Genomic DNA, 21,595 nt, shown 5'->3' with positions numbered 1-21,595 from the left:
GGAGCCAGGGAGTTTGAGAGGGGACCGCACACCTAGACACTTATGATTTTATTTATTCACAGGGAGGAGGGGGAGGAGAACAGGCTCAATGCAGATTTTCCTCCCGAAGTTGCCTCTTCTTGGCAGATAAAGTCATTTTCTAGCTGGTGCTGGGGGCCCAGGGGAAGGTGCGGGTGAGGTCCTGGCTCTGAGGGCCAGATCTTGTCCTGTTCGTGGAGTCCAGGGGAGGCTGGGGAAGGGTGGACAGGCCGCAGCTGTCCAGAGGGCCGGAGACGCCAGGGAGGGGCCCGCAGGGCTGGAAGCAGCGCAGCCGTGTCCCGGGCCCTCCGAGGCTGGCTCGTGAGCGCAAGGGCTGGCCGGTCACGCGTGGGAGAGAAAGGCCCCTTCCCCTTAAGGCGTCGCTCCCCTGTCCCCAGGCTGGGCTTCCCGAGAGTGCGGGCAGGGAGAGCTCCGAGTCCCAGCGCGCGTAATCATGACCTCGGGGCCCCCTCCGGGCAGCGTGAGCGCGTCGGCGAGGCTGGGCGGCCGCCGCGGCCCCGGCCGTGTAACATGACCCGAGCGGCCGGCCGGCCGGCGCGGCGCGGCCATAGAGCCCTCCCTGCCCATGAATCTCTGGCGCGTCTCTAGCTCGCTCGCCAGCTCGCCTCCCGCCTCCCTTTCTCCCCCTCCAGCTCCGCGGGCTCCGTGCGCCTCTCCCTCTCCCTCTCGGTCCTCCCGCTGCCCGTCTCTCTCCACTGCCCGCCTCTCGCCACTGCCTCCCGTCTTCTCTCCCTCACGGCAGCCTCGGTCTCTTTCTCCCTCTCTCCTTTGAAAACTGATCTTTGGCTCTTAGTGTGAAAGTGATTTGAATTTGGCTCGGCGGCGCTCTGCGCCTGCGCTCAGCCTCTGGCATGCTGGCTCCTTCCAAGCAGCTGTTTTGGGTTTGAAATTCCAACATGGCAGAGGCTGCAGTCCGTCTTCCCTTCAAAAACTTGGAATGATTTCAAATCATAGGCACCTTCACTTAACCCTAGCTTCCATTCATCAGCAAACACATCGGATCGATGCTACGCTAACCTATCGGGTTCTTGCTCCGCGCGTTCAGGTAAGAGGAGCTTCGTAGTTTTCTACCATCTGTTTAAATTTGTTTTTGTTTTTGTTTTATTTTTAAAGACTATAAATAGATCCAAGACCTGTAATAAAAAGAGATCTTCGAGTTGTGCCGTAAACATTAAATTTAATTTGCATTCGTTTCTATTCTGTACGCCAACCTGCTGTCTAATTTCTCTGTACAAAGTAGCCCTGAAACATTATAATGCATATTTTAGCTGCTTAATCATTGTAACAATAGTATGGGATTAAGAGTTCGCGATTGAAAGAATCTCGTTTTTCGCTATATTGGGCTTACTTATTACTATCTTTTTACTTCAAAAATAAAATAAATAAGAAAGCGGAGCCATAGGGTGGGGCTAGACTTTCTTCGGGAACTAACTTCTAAGTAAATAAGAAGTGTAAATAAGAATCTTGCACACACACGAAAAGTTGAGGTTAAATTACAATCTCATGGCTGGGGGAACCAGAAAAATGTCAGAAGATCGGTTGCAGAAAAATGTAAGCACATCATTTGGAGGGGGTACAGCGTGGTGGGCGTATTGTTGGCAAGGAATGGGAGAGAAAGATGTATAATTTAATGGTATATACAATCCACTGATCCTATTACCGTCCTCCCCGGAGCTCTTGTTAGTTTCAATGGGAGTGAGTGAAATTGACATGGACTTGCATTCCTGGTCATGTGCTTTTTTTCCTTTCTTTCTTCTCCTGTGATCTGAGATCCCCTTTTTGTTGATGTTGCTTTCCCCCTTAATTATATGCATGTAGGTTAAATGAATACCTGACGAAAGGGCCCACGTTTCAAGGCAGTGACATTTGATAGCTGAGAGGAAAAGTGGCTTTAATGAAAAGCAACCTTTGGAATTCCTGCTTGTGAGAAATCCAATTCAGCTTTTTGTGCTGCCAGCAAGAAATGATCAGTAGCACCAGTGTTTATGGTATGTCAGTTTTGGAATTTACTTCCTTTGCATCTAAATAGGAAAGACAAATTAAATAGCATGATAAAACCATTGGAGACTGCTTGAGAAGCAGATGCTCATGATACCTAATTCTTTTTTATTTAAAAAATGTACATGTTTATTTTAATCTGTCACCATGCTTTTTGCATTTGTTATTACTTGTTTATGTATTTTAGTTTTGATTAACATATTACTTGAGTCCACTTTTATTGGGTTTAGCTGTAATCCTGAAGTTGCATGTTACTAGTAATGCACTGCATAACGGCTGAAGTCAAATGGTATGTAAATTAGTTAAACTCAGTGTGGGTTTTTTTTTTTTTTTTTTTTTTTTGAGGAGGTGGGGGGCAGAGGGGAGAGGGCGGGAGTGTGGAGAAAGATTTCTAAGTAAAGAAAGTATATATATATGTACACACACAGAACTGGGTGAAATTTTCTTTTTCTTTCTCAACCTATCAATGCAATTTGGCTATCTGCTCTCTTCATGATTGCACTTTGTGGAGTGATCGGTTCCTCTGTGTAGTTTTTTTTGGGGTGAGTGAATGAAGGTATATCTTTTACATAAAAACAAACTATATATTTTGACTGGTCAAAGTCCTTATTACAAGGAACAGTGGTTAATTTTTTTCCTTGCCTTTCACTTGTCTGCCTGTCAGCGCTTTTTACTTTTAACCTGTGACAGAATTAAATAATCAGGCACTGAAATTGACTTCATTTGAAATCGCTCTTTCCTCTTTCTTTGCAAAAAAAAAAGAAAGAAAAAAGTCAGTTAAATGGAGTGAGAGGGGGTTTTCAATGGCTCTTGTGGCCGTGCTGTGTGTACACTGTGTGATATTCAATTAAGACTAAGAGGGAACAACAACAACAAAAAGATGTTAAAGTGTTTTGCATAATCAAAGGATATGTCCACTTTAAGCTGTTTTTCTTTTTTGTTGTTGTTGTTGCTGTTACATTTATTCCACCACCATGAATTTCTCCTGAAAAGAGAGAAAGAAGGAGAGAATGTGAGAGAAAGAAATAACAGGGGGGCAAAGCTGCCAGGCATCTGTAGTGTGGCCGTGGTCACTGCTCTCTCAGAACACAAATGTGAATACAAGGAAAGGGACTTCAAGACCCGTTGCGCGACATGCACTTCTGGTTGGACTCTGGTGACTATAGAGCTGAACACACACCGCTCTTACACGATAGAAAGGATTTGATTGAATTTTGCATTTGGAACTTGTTGACTTTGAAGCGATCAATAAGAAGACTGTTTATTTTAGATGCACATAATTTGCCCTAAGAAATGTTTTAAGGAGGAGAGAGCACAGGTTTTTTTCCCCCGGAGCTGTTGGAGCGAATGGGATTGCCAGATGGGCGATTTCCCTCTGTGATGTTAAAGCTGTAATATATATTCAGAGCAGATTGGGCTGCTGCCTGTGATGAGGAGGATATTACATTTATAAATTTTAAATCGGAGCTCGGACAATGTGCTGAGAGCAGAAATTGGATGGTTTGACTGTTCACCGTATTGATACTTAAATGTGATTTCTGAGTAGTAGTAATAATAATCATTGCAATAATATATAAAAAACATGCTGAAATAGGCAATCATATAATTCATGACATTTAACTGCAGATTTAAGTGTGTAAATTGCTCCCCCCAAGTCCTCTACTTACTATTAAATAATAGTCACATAATTTATTTCTCTGTGTGTTTAAATGTTTGATGTGCAAATGATGTTCATAAGGAGAAGTGTTGCTATCACACGCTAGAATTTTTTGGAGGAATAAGTATATGTATACATACACACAGAGATATATATACACAGGAGATACTTGTGTATATGTAGAAAGTGGTATTTGTGACTCCTGTTTTCTAATTCTATTACTCTGATTATTTTTAGATTTTGTTTGTCTCCAATGTGTGGCCTAAGGGAAACAGCTACAAACCTAAAAGGCTAGAAAGTGGGCAAGCGCTCACACTCTGGCAGCTCTGCTGTTGCAAATTAAAAGTGTGTTGTGGTCAGGAAATGAAAGCTACAATGTCTCTTTTGAACAAGTCGTTTATCAAGAGAAACATCTATCAGGGACTGCGTTGTCACATTGATCCTCTAAAAGTTAGGTCCGAGGTGGAAGCTGCTTTGATGTTTTTGATCCTAAATTTAATACAACAGGAAAAAAAAAAAAAAAAAAAAAAAAAAAAGGCAAGGATATTTTGACCAGTATAGATTTTTTTTAAAAAAGTGTTTCCTGGAACCAACAAGATCTATTTATTAGTATTGTACTGTGTGTGAAGTTTTCAAGCCATCATAGTTGAAAGGCTGAAGGGGAAATCCCAGGCTTCATAAACTGATGATTGTTAAAATATACATTTGTAATACATTCAGTTAATTCTGGCTTTTTGGTTAATATGGACATTTTGGAAACAGATTGTTCAAAAGGAAAATTATTTTGAAAGAGTATTTGGAAGGATATAAAGAGTGTCAGAGTCTTTCATTCATTTAAATTTTAGAGTTCTCTCTTCCTTCCCTCTTTTATTTTTTGTTTCCTATCTTCATTTTGTGACAAATTTGCTTTTATTGGGAAAGAAACATTTTTCCTATGGAAACTGTGTCCCCAAATATGATTGTATACAGCATTTCTATTGTTTATTAATTGTGCATGTGAATGGTTATCAGTATAAGCTGCATGGACTACAAGTTCTTTGGAATTTCAGCCTGAAAATAGAGGTATCAGATTAAACATGTCATATATTCTTGAATACTGAATATGTTACATCTATTATTCAAAATTCAAAAGGTATTGTTAAAAAAATGACCAAGTTTAAAGAATAACATTTTGTGAAAGCAGTTAAGAGCAGCCTGCTTATTCTTGGAGGTGAAGATATGAAAGTAGTATTCTTTCTTTGAAATAGTTTTTGGATACTTGTCTTATACTGCTGGTGGCTACTTGTTTTTTTCATATAAGACTATTAAATAAGCAGAGGAGTGTGGTGGGAGTTTTGAGGATTGTAATACTTGCTAATTAATCATGTCTGAAATGAAAGAATCATAGCAGGGTAATAAAATCTTATTGTTGTTTTCCTGGAAGAGGGTAAGACTTGTGTTTGGAAGCTATGCATGTGACTTGACTTGCTTTGCTTTTCTCCTAAAAAGATAGTTTATAGGGTCTCCTTGCAGTTATTTCAAGAAATATCTATTTTCTGAAAAAAGATTTTTTTTCTCCTGACTATACCAAATCTGAGATTCTTAAAACTGTATATGATATCTTCTGAGTGTAAACAGGATTTTTTTTTCTTTAATTATATTTAAGATTGCTGCATCTGAGTTTCAATGCTATTTTTTTCCCCCTAAATAGAAAATCTTTTTGGTTGTTTCATTCATGCTAAGAACTTTAGAAATCATTTTGTAGGCAGGTACTTCTGATACAAGAGAGCAGAAATTTCATTAATTACTTTTTGATAATACAAGAGTATGACCAAAGGGGAGAAAAGAATTAGTATTTCCAAGAATCCACAGAGACAAGCTATATTATTACTTGCCATTTCTAAAGTAGTTTAAAATATAAGCCAACTGAAAAGATAAATGAATAATTTTATTAGAGGTGAATTCTCTTTTTTCCCTGAACTTCAGGTTGCCACTTTTTAGAATTTAATTCCTTGCTTAGGTTTTGCATAGAGGCAGATCCAAAAAGTTTGAGTCTCTACAGCATTTTTCAGAATTCTCATCTCAGGTGAAGACCGGCTATGCCCAGGCTTCCCTGTTTTTGTCTGTGTGAGTGTTCACAAGCCTAGAATGTTTGCCTAATTAAGTAATCAGTTTTAATGGTCCAAATCAGCAGAATTATTATGTGTATTTGAAACAATTGCAGGCTTTTATGTTTCAAACTTTCTAATTTGTTCTAAGAACCTTGGTTTAATAGAAATGTGTGCTGTTTTACCTTTGATCAATTAATTCTTGAGCACAAATTTCATATGCTACTTTTATAAAGTACCACATTCATTGTTGTCAAGCTCATAAATTTAATTACCAGGAATTTAAATTGATTATAAATTTCTGATTGGGGGAAATTGTTCTGCAGACATTTTGCGGAGATATTGACTACGTTACTGATGGATAAGACTTGATTAATCAGCATATCTACTTTTCTTTGAATCGTTGATAAATTAGAATAAGTACATCATACAGAAAATGATGTAATTTCCCTCCTCAATTTAAAAAAAACTTAATATAATTGTCTTTTTCTTTTGAGATATACAAAAGCTAATGTTTTATTAATCACTTGAACTTGGAAATTATTTTCTGGTATCACTTGAAAGCAAGTTCAAATAATATTAACCAGTACACACACAAGGATGATACCCAAGTTGTCGTTTTTGTTTGTTTTTTAATGAGAGACTTTTTTTTTTGAAAGACTACAAGACAATCGTCATTTGAAACACCCAATATTTTCCATAGTTATATCTTGTTACATTTTCTTTTTTCTGATCTTGAATTTTTATTATTAACTTTTCTGATCTTGAATTCTTATTATTAACTTTTCCATTTCTGGTAGAAAATTCAAGTATAGCTGCTTTGATATGATTATTGATTACTGATCCATTTGATATTTTTGATGTTATCATTTAAATGAAAATTATATTTGAGGACTGCTTACTAAAAAAAAAGAGCAGATGGTAGAAATAAGGAATAGGCAAAAATATGGTCAAAATATGTTGCATTGGTAAGTTTGAAACAAATCAAAAGCAGGTGGGTGTACTGTTTCCTTAGGGAAACACCACAGGTGCCTGTTCAGCTCTGCCTCAGGACAGCACATCCCCATATAGCACCTGTTGAGAAGACCAGTCTTAGCTGAGGCTGAGGAGGCAGAAAATATAGGTGATCAGTAACCATCAAAACATGAGATATCATATGGCACTGTCTGTTAGTGGTATTTACATATTTTATGCAACAAATCTGCTTGTTGACTTGTTATTTGAATATTGACACTTTGCGTAACATTGCATATGGTGGGCTGTTGTTTCACGATAAATCAGAAGCAGGAAATCTAGAGGAGAATTTCAATTCAGATGTATTTATGATAAATATATGTATAAATGGATATGTTTGCTCATATTTTAGCTACTGTGACTTTCACAAACCATTTATAGTATCATTCCTTCCAATCATTTTTTAAACTGATACATCTTGAAAGTAAAATGCATGATTTATTATATGAAGATCCAAGGTTAAACTTTTCTTCCCCTATAACTCAGCTTAGGTATTTATATTTTTGTGCTGAGAAAACTTTTTTGGAAGGATTGGAAAATTTGCTTCTAGTTAGAATTTTGTTCTCATTTTCATTGAATTAATAGCTTTTATTAAAAGTCTTTATGGATATATGATTTACTAATATATAATTTACAATAAAGATTATTTTTGCCACAGAATATCAAATTTTATTTTAAGATTTTTTTGTTGATGCATTACAATTGTATACAGCACTGGGCTTTTTGTTACATATTTGCACATCAGTATTAACATAATTTGGTCAATTTTCATAATACAAAATTTAAAATTCCTACAAAATATTTTCTTTTCCTTAGAATTTTAATGTTGAAAATACTTTACTCTGTTTCTTTCCAGTGAGTTTTGATTTCTGCTGATAATTTATTTTTGTCCTATTCTACTTGTGGATATATTGCTGGCAAGAGAACAGAAACTACATTTTACTCCACCCATTTTGTTTTTCCCAGCTCAACTGCTTGCCTTATGTCAATTGGGCGCTTTTTAAATAACTGACAATTACGTGAGTGTAAACTCATCTGAGAATGAGTGACCTCTACTTTCATGCATTGGTTTGTGAGAAAATGTTATTCAGGGAAATAATAACATCCAAAGTAAATTTTAAAAAGTAAAGCAGTGTGAAGTCATGAGTTTCTATATATTGCAGTATACTTTTTTTTGCCATTCCTTTGACTTGTTTTTCTTCCCATCAATCAAAGCTGTCATCCTCAACTAGAACCAGCTACATAATTTCTGGGGCCTAATGTAAAATTAAAATCTGAGGTACCTTGTTCAAAAATTATTAAAAATTTCAAGACCACTACAGCAGAGCATTCAGCTAGATGAAGGGTCCATTTGAGAGTGGGGCCTGTGTACCTGCCCAGGACCAGGGCCATGGAGCCAGACCTGCCTTCACCACCTGCCAACTTTGGTCTGGTCCATCTCTGGGGAAGTCACTGGTCTTCCTACTTGAAGACTGACTGTTCATTCCACAGTTATTCCGTGTGCCACCTGAAGAGATACTAATGGGAGTTGGGTAAGAGAATTGATGGAAAAAAAACAGATCATTGGGTTATTTCCCCCTTTCCCTTGAAACATTTGCTTTTATCCCAGGCTGCCCTGTCCCTGATCTATTTTTGATATATCCCATGAATTTTTAAGTAAATATTCTTAAAAGGAACTTTGTGTTTTTAATTGTTTGCAGACAGGTACATACTTAAGTTCTTATTCCCCAAGCAAAGAGTAATTGTTGTAGAATTATTCCATTGGAATTTGTAATAAGAGCCTGGGAGGTGCTCTTGCCAGGTACTACATCTACCTCCTCCTAAGGTGGAAGCACAGATGAAATAAGTATTTTTAATATAAAATTTTAAATTATCTAAATATATAGAAAATCTTAACCATTTTAAAAAATAAAAGCACAACTCATTGAGTGACAGGAAAGAGGGGCAAACACAAAAATAATTACCTTGTTATGGTAATATCAGTATTGATATTTTGACATTAGAAAGTGGCATTGTAGCAATATAAACATGTGGTGACAGCTGTGTTAAAGATGAAAAGTAACTCTTTCATGCAGTGACACAAACTTTGCAGCATATAATATTCAAGTCATGAACTCAGTTTCTCAACTCGTGTTGTAATAACCTCCTTCTCCCTTGACCTATGTTGACCAGGTGTGGCTTCTGTTTCCCTTCAATTTGCATATTCTGTACTGTTGGGGGTACAAAACACCTTGTAGTTTCCCAAGGTACTTCTCAACCAGATCAAGATTCATATTGTGATACTTAAAGCTGAATTTTGAAGTCAAGCAGCTTTTTCAAATCCAAACCGAGATATGCTGGAATGTCCAGAAAGTCTGGATCTGAGTGCACTTGAAGTTGCACCATTTATTTTCAAAAGAGAGTTCTCACATCAGATGACTCTGCCAGGAAGGGAAATATCAAAGAGCTGGAGAAAAGTATTCTTTTATGTATTCCAAGACTGGGGTGGAGGTGGGGGCTTTAAAGATATTTTTGAGGAAGAAAAAAAAAACTGAACTTATTTTGAATGCCTTGTTAGACTTTGTGGTAAGAAATACTATATATGACACCTTCTCAGAAGAAAAACCTTTTCTTTGTCCTGTGTAATAACAAGGCATTGCTCTCTAAATTGATTTGATTTGTACTGTAATGAAACAAAGTTGGAAAATAACTATTATAACACTCCCATTTAATTAAAAATTCACCCCACAATTTTTGCATTAAAGCCATTGCAAACTTGGAAATAATTTGATAGGTAGTCACAATCTATATTTTAAAATATTCTATATTCTATTTACATATTCTCTAGGACAGTTTCAGTTGAGGCCTTTTGCTTCCTTATTCCTGTCCTCTAGTATATTTTCATATTCAATGTTCAACTTAAAAAAATAATAAACCAGGAATCTGGGTAAATATGTGGCAATATAGTCCATTACTATGGCAAAAATAGCCGTTTTATTTCTCCTGTGTTTGCTTCTCTTTTTCTATTTCAAATTGAAGCAAGACTAAACACTTTCTCTTAGATCATATACCTCAATGATGCTAAATTGTAAATCTTAATTAGGTATGATTCACTGATTTTAATCTTACAAGATAATTATTCTGAGTAGGATAAAAAGGTTCCCATAATATTGAAGGCATTTTCATTATAATCCCCATTTTAAGATCAAACAAATACTATTAAATAAACAGAGTGCTATTAGTCTTTTATGTTTAATAGTTAATACTTCTGAATTTAAGTATATGGATGAAGAATCCAGGGTATTGATAGAGCAGTCTTACTGTTTGCAAACTTTAAATCCTTTTGATAAATTTCACTGCTAGGAATTACATGGATCTAAGGCTTTTTTAAAATAAAAGTTACAGTTTTGATTATCTAAATGGAATATGTTCTTGTGCATGTGCACAGATACATTTCTTTGTGAAGGTATTGATGTCAGGGACGCTTTTGGTATTTCTTTATGAGTAATTAGGTTAACGGGGTTAGTTAGAAAATGTATTCTTTCCTGGAAAATGAAAAATTACATTCAAGCAGAGGTAAAAGAGTAAACATATTCATGACTTTAAGTACTTAACAAGATATTTTATGACTCATTTTTACAGAATAATACCCAATATGTAACTTGTTAAGAATAATAGCCATTTTTACTTTTTAAAACACATCTGTATTAAAACTGACTTTCTGTCCTTGACTCACAAATCTGGAGTCAATTTTAGGCCCAAGTTACAAAATATGTGGATCATATCCTCCCACCCCTACCATAGTATCCTTTGCCAGTGGCGTCAGTGCATAGTGCTCTTTTGAAGAAGAGGTTTGCATTACTCAAAAGATTAAGAAGCATTGGAGGAGGGATGCTGATATGGAACCCTAAATGGCTGAATCCTTGTCTGACAAACTGAGGGAGATATCACCAGCTTTTAGGATTTTATATACCTATATGGCCATTGCTAATATTGGGTATTTTTTTGGCGGGGGGGTGGATTCTAAGCATAATATGAATACAATAAGTGTTCCCTAATTTGGAAAATATGTTTTGGGTGTACCAATCAACTAATTATTGATATAAATTTATTCATGTATGTTAAAACAGTTGAGTCATAGGTAGAAATAACGTTTAGTTTGAGCTAGTGTATCTTCAGAAAAAATTCTGTATATAAGCAGAATCTCTTGTTTTTTAAAAAAAAACAGGTGTAAAATGTTTATCATTAACATTTAAATAAAGTATTCAGAAAAATCTAATATGAAAGTTCTTTATTATTTTCATCTTTAATAAATCCTTACAACGAAGAAATACAATGCACGATGTTTGTTTTGTTTTGTGCTTTCTCCCTTGTTTTATTCAGATTTAGCATCAAAGTAAAAGGACCTCACAGGGAAACTCGTGTACTGTTCAGTTTTAGAGATACCCAAGGAAGGCAGTACAACATGTGCTATCACTTTGTTTACAATTATTTTTATAATTATGGGTAAAAATCTGCAATTTTGCCACAATCTAATATTTCCTTGAAATTTATCCTACTAAAATGACCCTACCACTAAGCTGTCATCTGGGAGGTGTTACAGATGTATAATTTATAATTGTAATGCATATGTATACCTAAATACATATTTTAAAATATTATCTGTATTTTCAGTAGCCAGCTCTGCAGGAATACTTTGCTTAGGGGTAGGGAGAAAGAGTTTTTCTGTCTCTTTTTTTCTACTTGCATACTCACAAGAACCCTGCTGTCTTAGCCTCCTACTACTGGATTTGGATTCTAATCTTACCACCTACCTGTGTACTGTTTTGAGGGGCTGGAACTTTTTTTTTTTTTTTTTTTTTGGTACTTATCTGCAAGGCTGATTATTACTTGATCATCTGGAAAATCGAATTTCCCTTGAGCTACCAGTATATGATATTTAGACCATAAGAAGGTAGTTTGAATTAATTAAGAGGATGTTAGAGAGTGTGTGTGTGGAGGAGGGGGAAGTCAAGCAGCCTTTGCTGTCATGGGCAAACTGCCCTTTCTGGTGAAAGGCAACTTGTAAGAATGGGGGAAACAGTTAAAAGGAAAGGAAATTAGGGAAAGTTGTTGAGGCAAAGCTAAGGACTGTTTTTTATGTGACTGTTGCTAAAAATGATATTAGCGATTTTACAAATTAAATCCTAATATGGTCATGTGCAAAATTGATCACTTACTAGGGTTAGGGTTAGTACATATGAAATAGCAGGCAGTACTGTAATCTGAACAAATGGTGATCTCCTTTTTAAAAATGGCAGGTTCTAAATCATACTTTGAGTAACAGGATTTGTGACCATCTAAATGAAAAGAACTATTTAGTCCCTGGTTTTCTCCTCATAATTGAAAAGATGCAAAAACACATATGCCTTTAAAGATGCTTCATATTTTCTGAGAATTTTTTTTTCTTCCTCCATCATCCTCAGTTTGCTTAGAGCACAAGTGAAGTTATAGAAGGAAATCCACCAACGACTGAAATATATTCGATTTTAGAGCTTCTTTTGGAAAGAAATGTATTTATTTCTGTATAGGGGTTTGAATTATTGAAATAGATGGATGTATTTTTTATTTGATTTGAGCAAAATTTGTCATTAATTTTTTTTTATCTATCTTAAAAGAATGGAAAAAAAAAAAAACCAAAAAACTCCAAACAAAAAAAAGTGAAGTAAAATCCTTTTCCCTAAACCCTACCCTAGACCAGTTAAATGGAGTTTGCAGGGGAATGGCCTGTTTCTTCTCTGTTTTCAGGTGATTCTAAAGTAAAGTAAAGTTGGGATTGAGAACCACTTCTCTTAACCAGGAGATCTCATGAGCTCTAGAACTTTTCAGTGTTTTAAGAGCTTTTTTCCTGGATGAAATCATTAAAATACGATATTAATTCAGAATCAAACATACTAATGACATATACTAGAGATAGTTCAACAGCCTTTCTAGATTCCTCCTAGAGTAGAGGACATTGCCAGCCAAGAGAGCCTTGGAAAGTTACAAGGATGAGGATAGTGTCAGCAGAAGGCAACAGGCAATTGTATTCTTACCCTGGGAAGTCACTCAGCCTCTTTAAACCAGTTTTCTTTTTCTGAAAGGACAGATGATCCAATGACTAGTAAAGTTTCTTGAAGTTCTGTATAACTCACCCTTGCTTCATCATGGACTAGTGAGTTTGAGTAACTTGGTACTTTGCTAGTGGCCTAGGACTGATGAAAAAATGTGTCTGTTTCTCTTAAAGAGGCTCAAGAAATTGTTTTAGAGACAATGAAGGAAGCTCTATGACCTTTTAACACTTGGTTAAGTCTTTAAAAGGGGATGGTAACTATTCAACTATGCTTTCTAAATGGTTGCAAACAACAGTGTCAACAATTTTAATATCTTGAGAGTTGATGAATATTAGTTTGCTAAAGTTTTCCTCAGTGAGAAATTTAAATAAAAAACAGATAATCAGATTAATTTAGGCATTGGAGTTAGGGATCTTAAATACCTTGAAACACACACACACACACACACACACACACACACACACACACACACATATATACACACACACATGAATTAGTGTAAAAGTTGGACCTTCATAAAAGTTGTTTCCTCTTTCCCTCTTTTCTCTACCTGGTCTTCGTCCACTGCCTGGAAAGCCCTTCTTTACCTGCTGAAATCCTACCAGGACTTTGGTATTCAGGCAAAAAGTTGGGTCATCTGTAAAGGCCTCCATGAGAGTAACCCTGATCAGGGTCAATTCTGACATCACTTAATGTTCTCTGAGCACTTTATAAATATCTCTTTTTGATCATTAGTTTCTCCTACAGTAAATCATGTTTCTCTTTTAGGAAATTATAAATTCCTTGAGAACAAACACACTAAATCATTTTTATTTTAAATCTCCTGAACCTATGTATATCATATAAGGCCTGTAACAGGTGTTCAATAAATGTTTGGTAAATGGAATTGATAAAAGCTATGGAGACTGGCACTTTGTTAATCTTTTGTTAATCTTACTTAAAAACAATCAAAAGATGCCTCTGAAAATATTTAAAGAACAGAGCTATTAAAATTGTGTATCCCATTTTAAAAAACTGAAATCCCTGTATTATTTATGTAATTACTAAAGAGACATTATAACCCAGAAAAATGGTTTTGTAATTGTATACCTGAGAATAAAGCTTATAGTCATTCTAATTTTATGTCTCTGGATAGGAGGGCACTTAAATTATTTTATTAAAGCAACATTATGATGCTGTTTTTAAATCCTACAAAACACAAACCTCTAATATACTTTGATTATGGACTGAAACAAATAGCATCAAATCACTATGCTGTACATATTTAATTTTTTCTCATATATCTCTCCTCAGAAAACAATTTGTGGGTACAGAATAATGAGATTTACTGATCAACTTCATGCCAACATTGGGTTGATTGACATTTGTTTATTCAGCCTTTGGTTGAGCATGGAAAATCAGTAGCACCTTGGGTATTTCTTTCTGTTTTGTCTTTTCTCTGATAAATAGTGAGTAAATTTGTGCCCTGGAGGTACTAAAAACAGATTTCCTTGGGATTCTGATGGTACTTATGGTGATTAAGATGTGAGATGCAAACTAGTTGATGTACAATTGATGTGATAACTTTCTATGACTCTGCAGTTTGTGAATGTCTTTGCTTAACATTTTAATTGGCACTTTTTTGTTCTCTTTAGTATCTGACACTATTAATTTATTTTGTACTAAATACTGGGCAGTAAACAATTTAGCTTGGATTACACCCAATGACCCCTGTCTTCTAGTGGTTCAATTACTTTACCAGTTGGGTTTTTGGGTTCGAAGAAGGGTTAGTTTCTTTCTCAAATCTGTCAATGAATGTTACAACAAATAATGTTACAATATTTTCTAAGGGAAACTCCATTTGATCCAAAGTTGGAATTATAATTAGTTAACAGTATTTTACAAGGTTTCTGTTTCATATTTGTGTTTTTAAAGCAAAAAAAGATGCCAGAGAAAAGCACTTGTTCACATTGCTTCATCAAAGATACCAGAAATCAAAACAAAACAAACACAAAAAAGCAAAGACTTTGTCATTCTTTGAAACACAGAGTTTTACTAAGGAAACCCATAAACTCATAACCCATACTGAACGCTCACTAGTTTCCTTCTAATTGGGACTCTTCAGAGCTGAAAAGTTCTAGATACTATCTTACCACTTCATGTTGAAATCCAAGTTGATCTTGTATAGTCTTGTGTGAAAGAAAGCATATGTAGTGCTGATTGCTGAACCTGGCTTATGACAAAATGTGCCATTAAGTGAGTTACAGTGGACATCTTTTGCTTAATTACATTCAAGACACTGCATCTCAGCAAAGAGCTTGGACAGGAAAGAGTACATTGTAGGTAGAATAATAAAGACGATAAAACAATATGTTAAAAGTAGCAAAAGAAGTTTTGCAGTATGACTATAACAGAGACCCTTGTGTTTAGTTCCTCTGTTAAATCAGTTCCTCTGATTTTCTGGCAACCATTCCATGAAAAACAAGTAGATTAAAATTGCTAAAATACAAATTCAGATCCATCAGATTGAGAGTCACGACAAGGAATCCTAAAGCCTTCTAATGGTAGCTTGCCAACAACCAAACTAAATCTAGGGAAGATATAAAAGATATAGCCTTAATATTCTACTTGATCAGGAATTTATTGGGATTTAAATGAGGTGAATAAAAATATCCATGAAGATTCTTTCTTTGTACTTAAAAGGCCTTTAGTTTTCATAGAAGAATATTGGAGGATGCCTCTGAGAGAGTAGTGATATAAATTGGTACCACAAAATATAAGACACGGTTAAAAGTCAGGGGTCAGTAGCTTATTTTGCTTGTTTTTAACCCGCCCATGAATGATTGACAGCTGTTAGTAGTTGAAATTTTAGTTAGGACTGGATAATTCTTGAAGAATATACAATTTATATTTGTCTTCTTGACTTAAAATCTAAAATAAAACAAAAATTTTTCAGGTGGATACAGCTCTGTGTGTGTTTGTGTTAGTGTGTTTGTGTGTGTGTACATATACACATGCAACCTATGAAACATGACAGCATTGAGAGCTCCTTCATTCTGAATTGGCCAGTTGGTAGTTTCATATAGATATCATCTAAGTGAACCAATTTAAATCCCTCTCCAGATTCTTATCGAAGTGGCACAAGTCTGTCTGGCAGGTAGCACCTATTTGTCCCGTGGGGATTAGGTTTGGTTGACATTCAGTCAAAGTACCAGTAAACAAGATTTATGTGAAATTAATTAAAACTGAAATTGAAACAGGAATTACAATTCACCCTAAAATGGATTGGATATATTTGTCATATGTGCATGAACAGAATGCTTTCTATTGGATACTTTTGTTAGATTGGAAGCTAATCACAAACTACGTAAAATTTGTTTTCTTAGTATGATTTTTTTTTGAGTGAATGACCACACCTCCTTTAGCACTCCGTCTTTGTCTAGAGTTTAGTTTACTCATGCATATGTCCTTGAAGAAAAGTAACATCTTTCACAAGATTTTGTACAAGTGAAATCAGATACCAGTTTTTATTGCAGGACCAAGCCTACAAATGTTTCTCTTTAAAGCCATTTTTAATAGAAACAGTAAAGTATAAATCATTTAAGCAATTACCTGGACATTGTGGAAATGGGGCTTGGCTTGTTCTCTAGCCCCAGATGTTTCCAGATTCCAGTAATAACACAGTCCAGATATTTACAGCTTAATTTTCTGTGCATGTGCAGTTGTCCACAAATGGCTACTATTTCCCATTTTCTGTTGGACAACTGGGCTACTTATAGATACAGAAAGTGATTTCATTGTGCGTGATGACAAACATTATTGGTTATAATAAGTTGCTTCTAAAAACTTTGATCACTTTAAAAATAGAGAGATTGAATTTTAGAGGATTTTACACTAAGGAATAAAAATAAATTATTCAAATAGCCTTTTCCTTTATGTATGGGGGTGGGCATAACCTCCACCCATTCCTTAAAATTATATTTAATCTCAATATACTCTGATAAAAATGATTTTTTTAATGCATCTCCTCAGCTGGTTGGGTTATCATGTAGGCTGCTAGTTCTCTTTGCATCACTACCTCAGAGTTTTTCTTCTTACTAGAAACTAAACAAATGGAAAATAATGATTGGTAACCATCTGCTGTGCAGAAATTTCACATATAGCAGTTAACTCTATTTTATAAAACAAGACCAAATGAGTGAATTATACTGTTGCCAGTAAATAGCAACAAGCACTAGAGCGTTCCTTTGGACAAGCAGGAACATAGGGAGCTAGCATTTCATTATAGGAAGTCAGTTAGTTGGGCTGTGTACAGATATTTGTGTGTCTCTGTGTGTGCAGTGCATGTGTTAAGAACCTGATTATTTCCTCCCTACCTTCTCCTGTGTCTCTATTTTCACATTCCCCTTAATGCCAGTGAAGTAAATCAGAATACTGTAGATATAAATAAATCAATTTGGTTATATCATTCTAAATCTATTTACTTAAAAAATAAAGTTAAAATCCATAAAACCATGAAGAATAAAAATTCATAAAACCATGTAGGCTTCAGATCAGAACCATGGTTTCCTTAGCTGAGTATGTTTTAATGACTAACAGCTAACCAATGTAGCTTTAAATCATTGTCTTATCTTATCCTCTGCTTAAAAAAACAAACAAACAAACAAACAAAAAACAACAAAAAAAAACCACCTTAACTGGAAATCAGATTGACTAAATGTGGAAAAGATATTGACAGGAAATGTTTACTCATATAGATGCTGTTGAAGTATGCATACTGTATTGAGGGAAGAGTTATTATGGGAAGAGACAGAAGTAAGTATTTAGAATATTCAAATAGACTAGGTAAGACCTTATTTTATAGTTACCAACATAAACTATAATCAACCTCTCTTTCTCTCTCTCTCTCTCTCTCTCTCTATATATATATATATATAGGTTTATTAGAGCAGTATATGTACACTCAAAACACATGTATTCTCTCTTTAACTTTCACTTCTTTGATACTAGGATTTTGCCATACAGCAAGAAAAGTTGTTTAAAATGGGCAGTATATTGAGTTCAAAGGACCCATACAGTTCATAAATTCTCTGGTGTCTACTGGATTTTTCATCAGGGAGACTTCCAATAAAAATGATCTATTTTAGAAATAATATTGTTTAGTAGGTTGAAATGTGGTGTAATAAAATTAGACCTTCAGTCTTCTAAAGTTACTACTTAGATGGCACCCTTGGGATGGTAAAATGGCTGTATAAGCAGATGAATCAGACAGTTCCACTGATGGGTACATTTGTCAGTCTCTGTTACAGATATAATATATTCTTATATCTGTAATCCTGACACTGTTACATCCAAATGAAATCAACATGAGGTTGTCATCTTTAAGCAAATATGTTAAGTGTTGTCTTTTGTGCTTTGGATTTGAAAGAAAGGGGCCCAGGGGAGGCAGCATCATGCAAATGGAACAAATCCCATTTCTTCTGAGCTGTGCTGTTTTTCCCCTCCATGGCAGCTGGCTGTGTTATCTTTGTGTGTTTCTCTGAGTGCTGACAATTCTTTCAGTGATCTAAGTTAGGGCACATTAGAAAGTGGAAGCAGCTGTCTGTCGCTATACTGAGAGACGTGTTTGCTCTACTGCAAAGATGAAGGACCATGAATCCTTGACACACTCTCCCCTCCTCCCCCCTGTACTTTCCAACATGATCAACATTCAGACGCACAGATTGTCTGCTTGGACAGTTTTTTGTTCTGACTGACAGCATCTGGCATAGACAAATTTAAAAATACATAGCATGCCATGCTTGGAATTGGAACATCCCTTCTTTATTAATCTTCTCATTTAAACCATTCATTTACATTTCAAGAAAGGTTACAGCTTGATATGGTTGAAACGTTGATTTTTAAATGAATAACCTTCTAATGAAATGTCTTGAATGAGTACCAAGCAGCTAGTCTTCATTAAAAATTACACCCGATTAACACGGCCTTGAAAGCCTGAGAGGAAAGGGATTTCTTATTGTTTTAATCCACAATGCAATCCGGTGTTTACCTTTCTGGCACAAAGCGAACAGAAATGATGCCTGTACTCGCAACACTTCTGATATTGAACACAACTATGATATCACCCTTAAGCCGACAAAACACTTGGCCTTGTTTAATCAGCTTTCTTTCCCTCTGAAAACCCCCAGAGGTGTTGAAAAAATTATAAGCATCACCCAAATATGCCTCTCTTAAATCCTCTCTTTCTATGCCCCACCCCTCCCCCATTCCAAAATACTATGTCTCTGTGCCCCAACTCAGGAAAAAAGAAGCTTATAGGTTTTCAGACGGGAGAGTAGACACAACATTTTTGGTTGAAACATTCTCCCTGGCTCCAGGATGGTGGATACACACGTATTTGTTTGCATTACTTTTGTAATAAAACATCACAGTGCAAAAATTTCTCTCTCACTCACCCCTGCACACATTCACATTTCTTATCCATTCTAAATTCTGCAGCCGGCTTTAGCAACATGCTTGTCTAGCATTTATGTAAAAATAATAGGAACGTTGGCCCTCCCGGTTAGTTTGTAGACTTTGAGTCCTGGGCTGGGGTGGGAAGAAGAGAATCCTTTCACCCTACGTTTCAGACTTTTCCTATCACTGTAGATTTCAGGTATAATGTAACCCCTCAACTCCAAGTGTGGCTGCATTTGTTCTAAGGGGTATATGAAGGGAGGGGTAGGGCAGAATTAAATTCTGTTTAAAAAAATAACTATTCTAGTGCTGGGTGGTAAACAGGTAAAGCAACTGTACTGGATAACTTGGAAAAATAGGCTCAGAGAGCAGTTCAATTAACAGTTGTAAGCAGAAAAGGTGATGCATTTTCTCAGTGTGTGTAAGAGGTCACTTGCTTTAGGATAAATTTTGACGAATTGCAGAAAAAATAGATACTGAAATAAAAATGAAAACAGATTGCAGTTTTATATCAAAGGCACTTTTACCTTCTTCAGTATAAGGGAAAATGACACATTTCCCCATGGATTGTATATATTACTTTTAAAATTGTGCTAATTTTAAAACTTTGAACTTCTTTCATTTAAACAAAATAAGTCTTGGAAATTAACATAGTCTTTGAATCTGGAGTCAGCTCTCCACCTGCCCCTCAACTCAGATCCTGGCTCTGTAAATGTAAGGTAGACACTGTTTGGTTGCTGTTTTTCTTTTCTTTCCCTTTTTCTCCCCAAGAAATTAATGGTTAGAAATCAAAACTGAGTGGATCTAGCTCTAGTGTTTTGATATCTAGTAAATGTGTTATAGTGAACATTTTAAATATAATTTACTTCATTTGTCATTTTCCATTGTGATGTGTTTTAATGACCACTTCTTAAAGGTAGTGCCAATATGCCTCTGTAAGCCAACTGGGAATGGGTTGGAATACACAATTCCCTGGTGTAAAAAGCCAGGTTTAGCAGTAATGCTTTTAATCTGGACTTGTAGAGGATTCAGGAGCATCCATAGATCTGCTCCAGTAATTACCATACCCCAAGTGGCAGTGGAAGAGACATTTGCCTAAAAACTTGATGTCTTCATTACGCTGTTTACATTTTAATTAGAAACATGAAAATTACTGATTCATACAGACAACTATAGTTTAAGTGGTTTCATTCGCCATCCAATAAATCATAAAAAAATCCCCACAGTTGGCATAAATAGTTTACTAGGAATCATTCATGGGAATAATGTGTTGGCACTATAAGCTGCTTAAAATATGTTTTTATTTTACCAGAGGTAGAATTTGCATATAAATTAGAGAATGGCATTTTAAGTTGACAGTCATTTATGCAGAATACCACCCACATGCAAATACATATATGGGTGTATGTGCATACTTTCTTTGACTTTATAGGTTTTTGCGGTATTGTGAGTGTAGATATATACCCAACCTAGCCTATCAGTTTTAAAAATGCATGTCCTCCTTTAAAGTCCTTTCAGAAATGCTGTGGTTGTTCTAAATATGCATGACCACAAACACATCTTTTATCTGTTGGGCAACATCAACTTGCAAGAAGGAAAAATGTTTATTTCTGGTGTGCATATGTCTTGGAAAGGACTAGTTGTTTCTTCTGCTCATTTATTCCCTCTCGCCTATCTCTTCTGTTCTTCCCAACTTTTGCATGTCCTGTCAGTGCTGCTGCCCTAAAACTACTCCCACTCAGAGTGGCTGGGCTGAAGCAGGGTGGCTGTCAGAGTCCATTCCTGAGTCAGCAGCACATCCATTGCCTGCATCTTGCGACAGTCACTCATCCAGTTTTCCCCTCCCCAGGGGACAGGCGTCCTCCTCATCAGTGAGGAGGAATGACCCCTCTGTCTGGATTGCTCAAAATCCTGAATCTCCCCACATTGGTGTGTGAGTTCAAATCCCCCCTCCTAGAGACAGGGCTGGGACTCTAGCTAATGACTCCGAGATGCAGAGGGTCAGCGCACTGGTGAGCTGAAACACTGAGGCATTGTGCGAGCCGAGTTGTACATTTTTCCCATAACTGTAGACTTCTCTCCTGCCCCTCCCCTCCCCAAACCCTTCATTGTAGATCAATATTATGCAGAAATGAACCAGGAACAACCACAGATATTAAAAGCCATTTCCCTTTTTGTTATCTTTGTTAGAAAGTTATTGGTCGTGGCTGAAGGAGGTTCTGTTGTTATTTTTTGTTTGTTTGTTGTTTTTTGGTTGAATGGCAGTACCCAGCAACTGAGCACTTACATCACTT

The 21,595-nt window shown here is 36.0% G+C and overlaps 1 protein-coding gene across 2 annotated transcripts in view; it reads left to right on the top strand.

The window, feature by feature from the left end:
• The first annotated feature begins 552 nt into the window (after positions 1 to 552).
• Fign (fidgetin, microtubule severing factor) overlaps positions 553 to 21,595 on the top strand; it is a 119,994-nt gene continuing 98,951 nt past the window's right edge. The window contains exons 1-2 of one of the 2 annotated variants that reach the window (XM_047546432.1): positions 553 to 1,084; positions 1,858 to 2,027. In XM_047546432.1, the coding sequence (XP_047402388.1) occupies positions 2,003 to 2,027 (25 nt within the window). In that variant the 5' untranslated portion in view covers positions 553 to 1,084; positions 1,858 to 2,002. The remainder of the gene's footprint in view (positions 1,085 to 1,857; positions 2,028 to 21,595) is intronic. The other variant, XM_047546433.1, reaches the window with a different exon arrangement.

This window comes from Sciurus carolinensis, chromosome 3, assembly GCF_902686445.1.
Source record: "Sciurus carolinensis chromosome 3, mSciCar1.2, whole genome shotgun sequence".
Classification (NCBI taxonomy): Eukaryota; Metazoa; Chordata; class Mammalia; order Rodentia; family Sciuridae; genus Sciurus; species Sciurus carolinensis.
The sequence above is the reverse complement of the archived record's forward strand: the minus strand, read 5'-3'. Positions and strand labels throughout refer to the sequence as shown.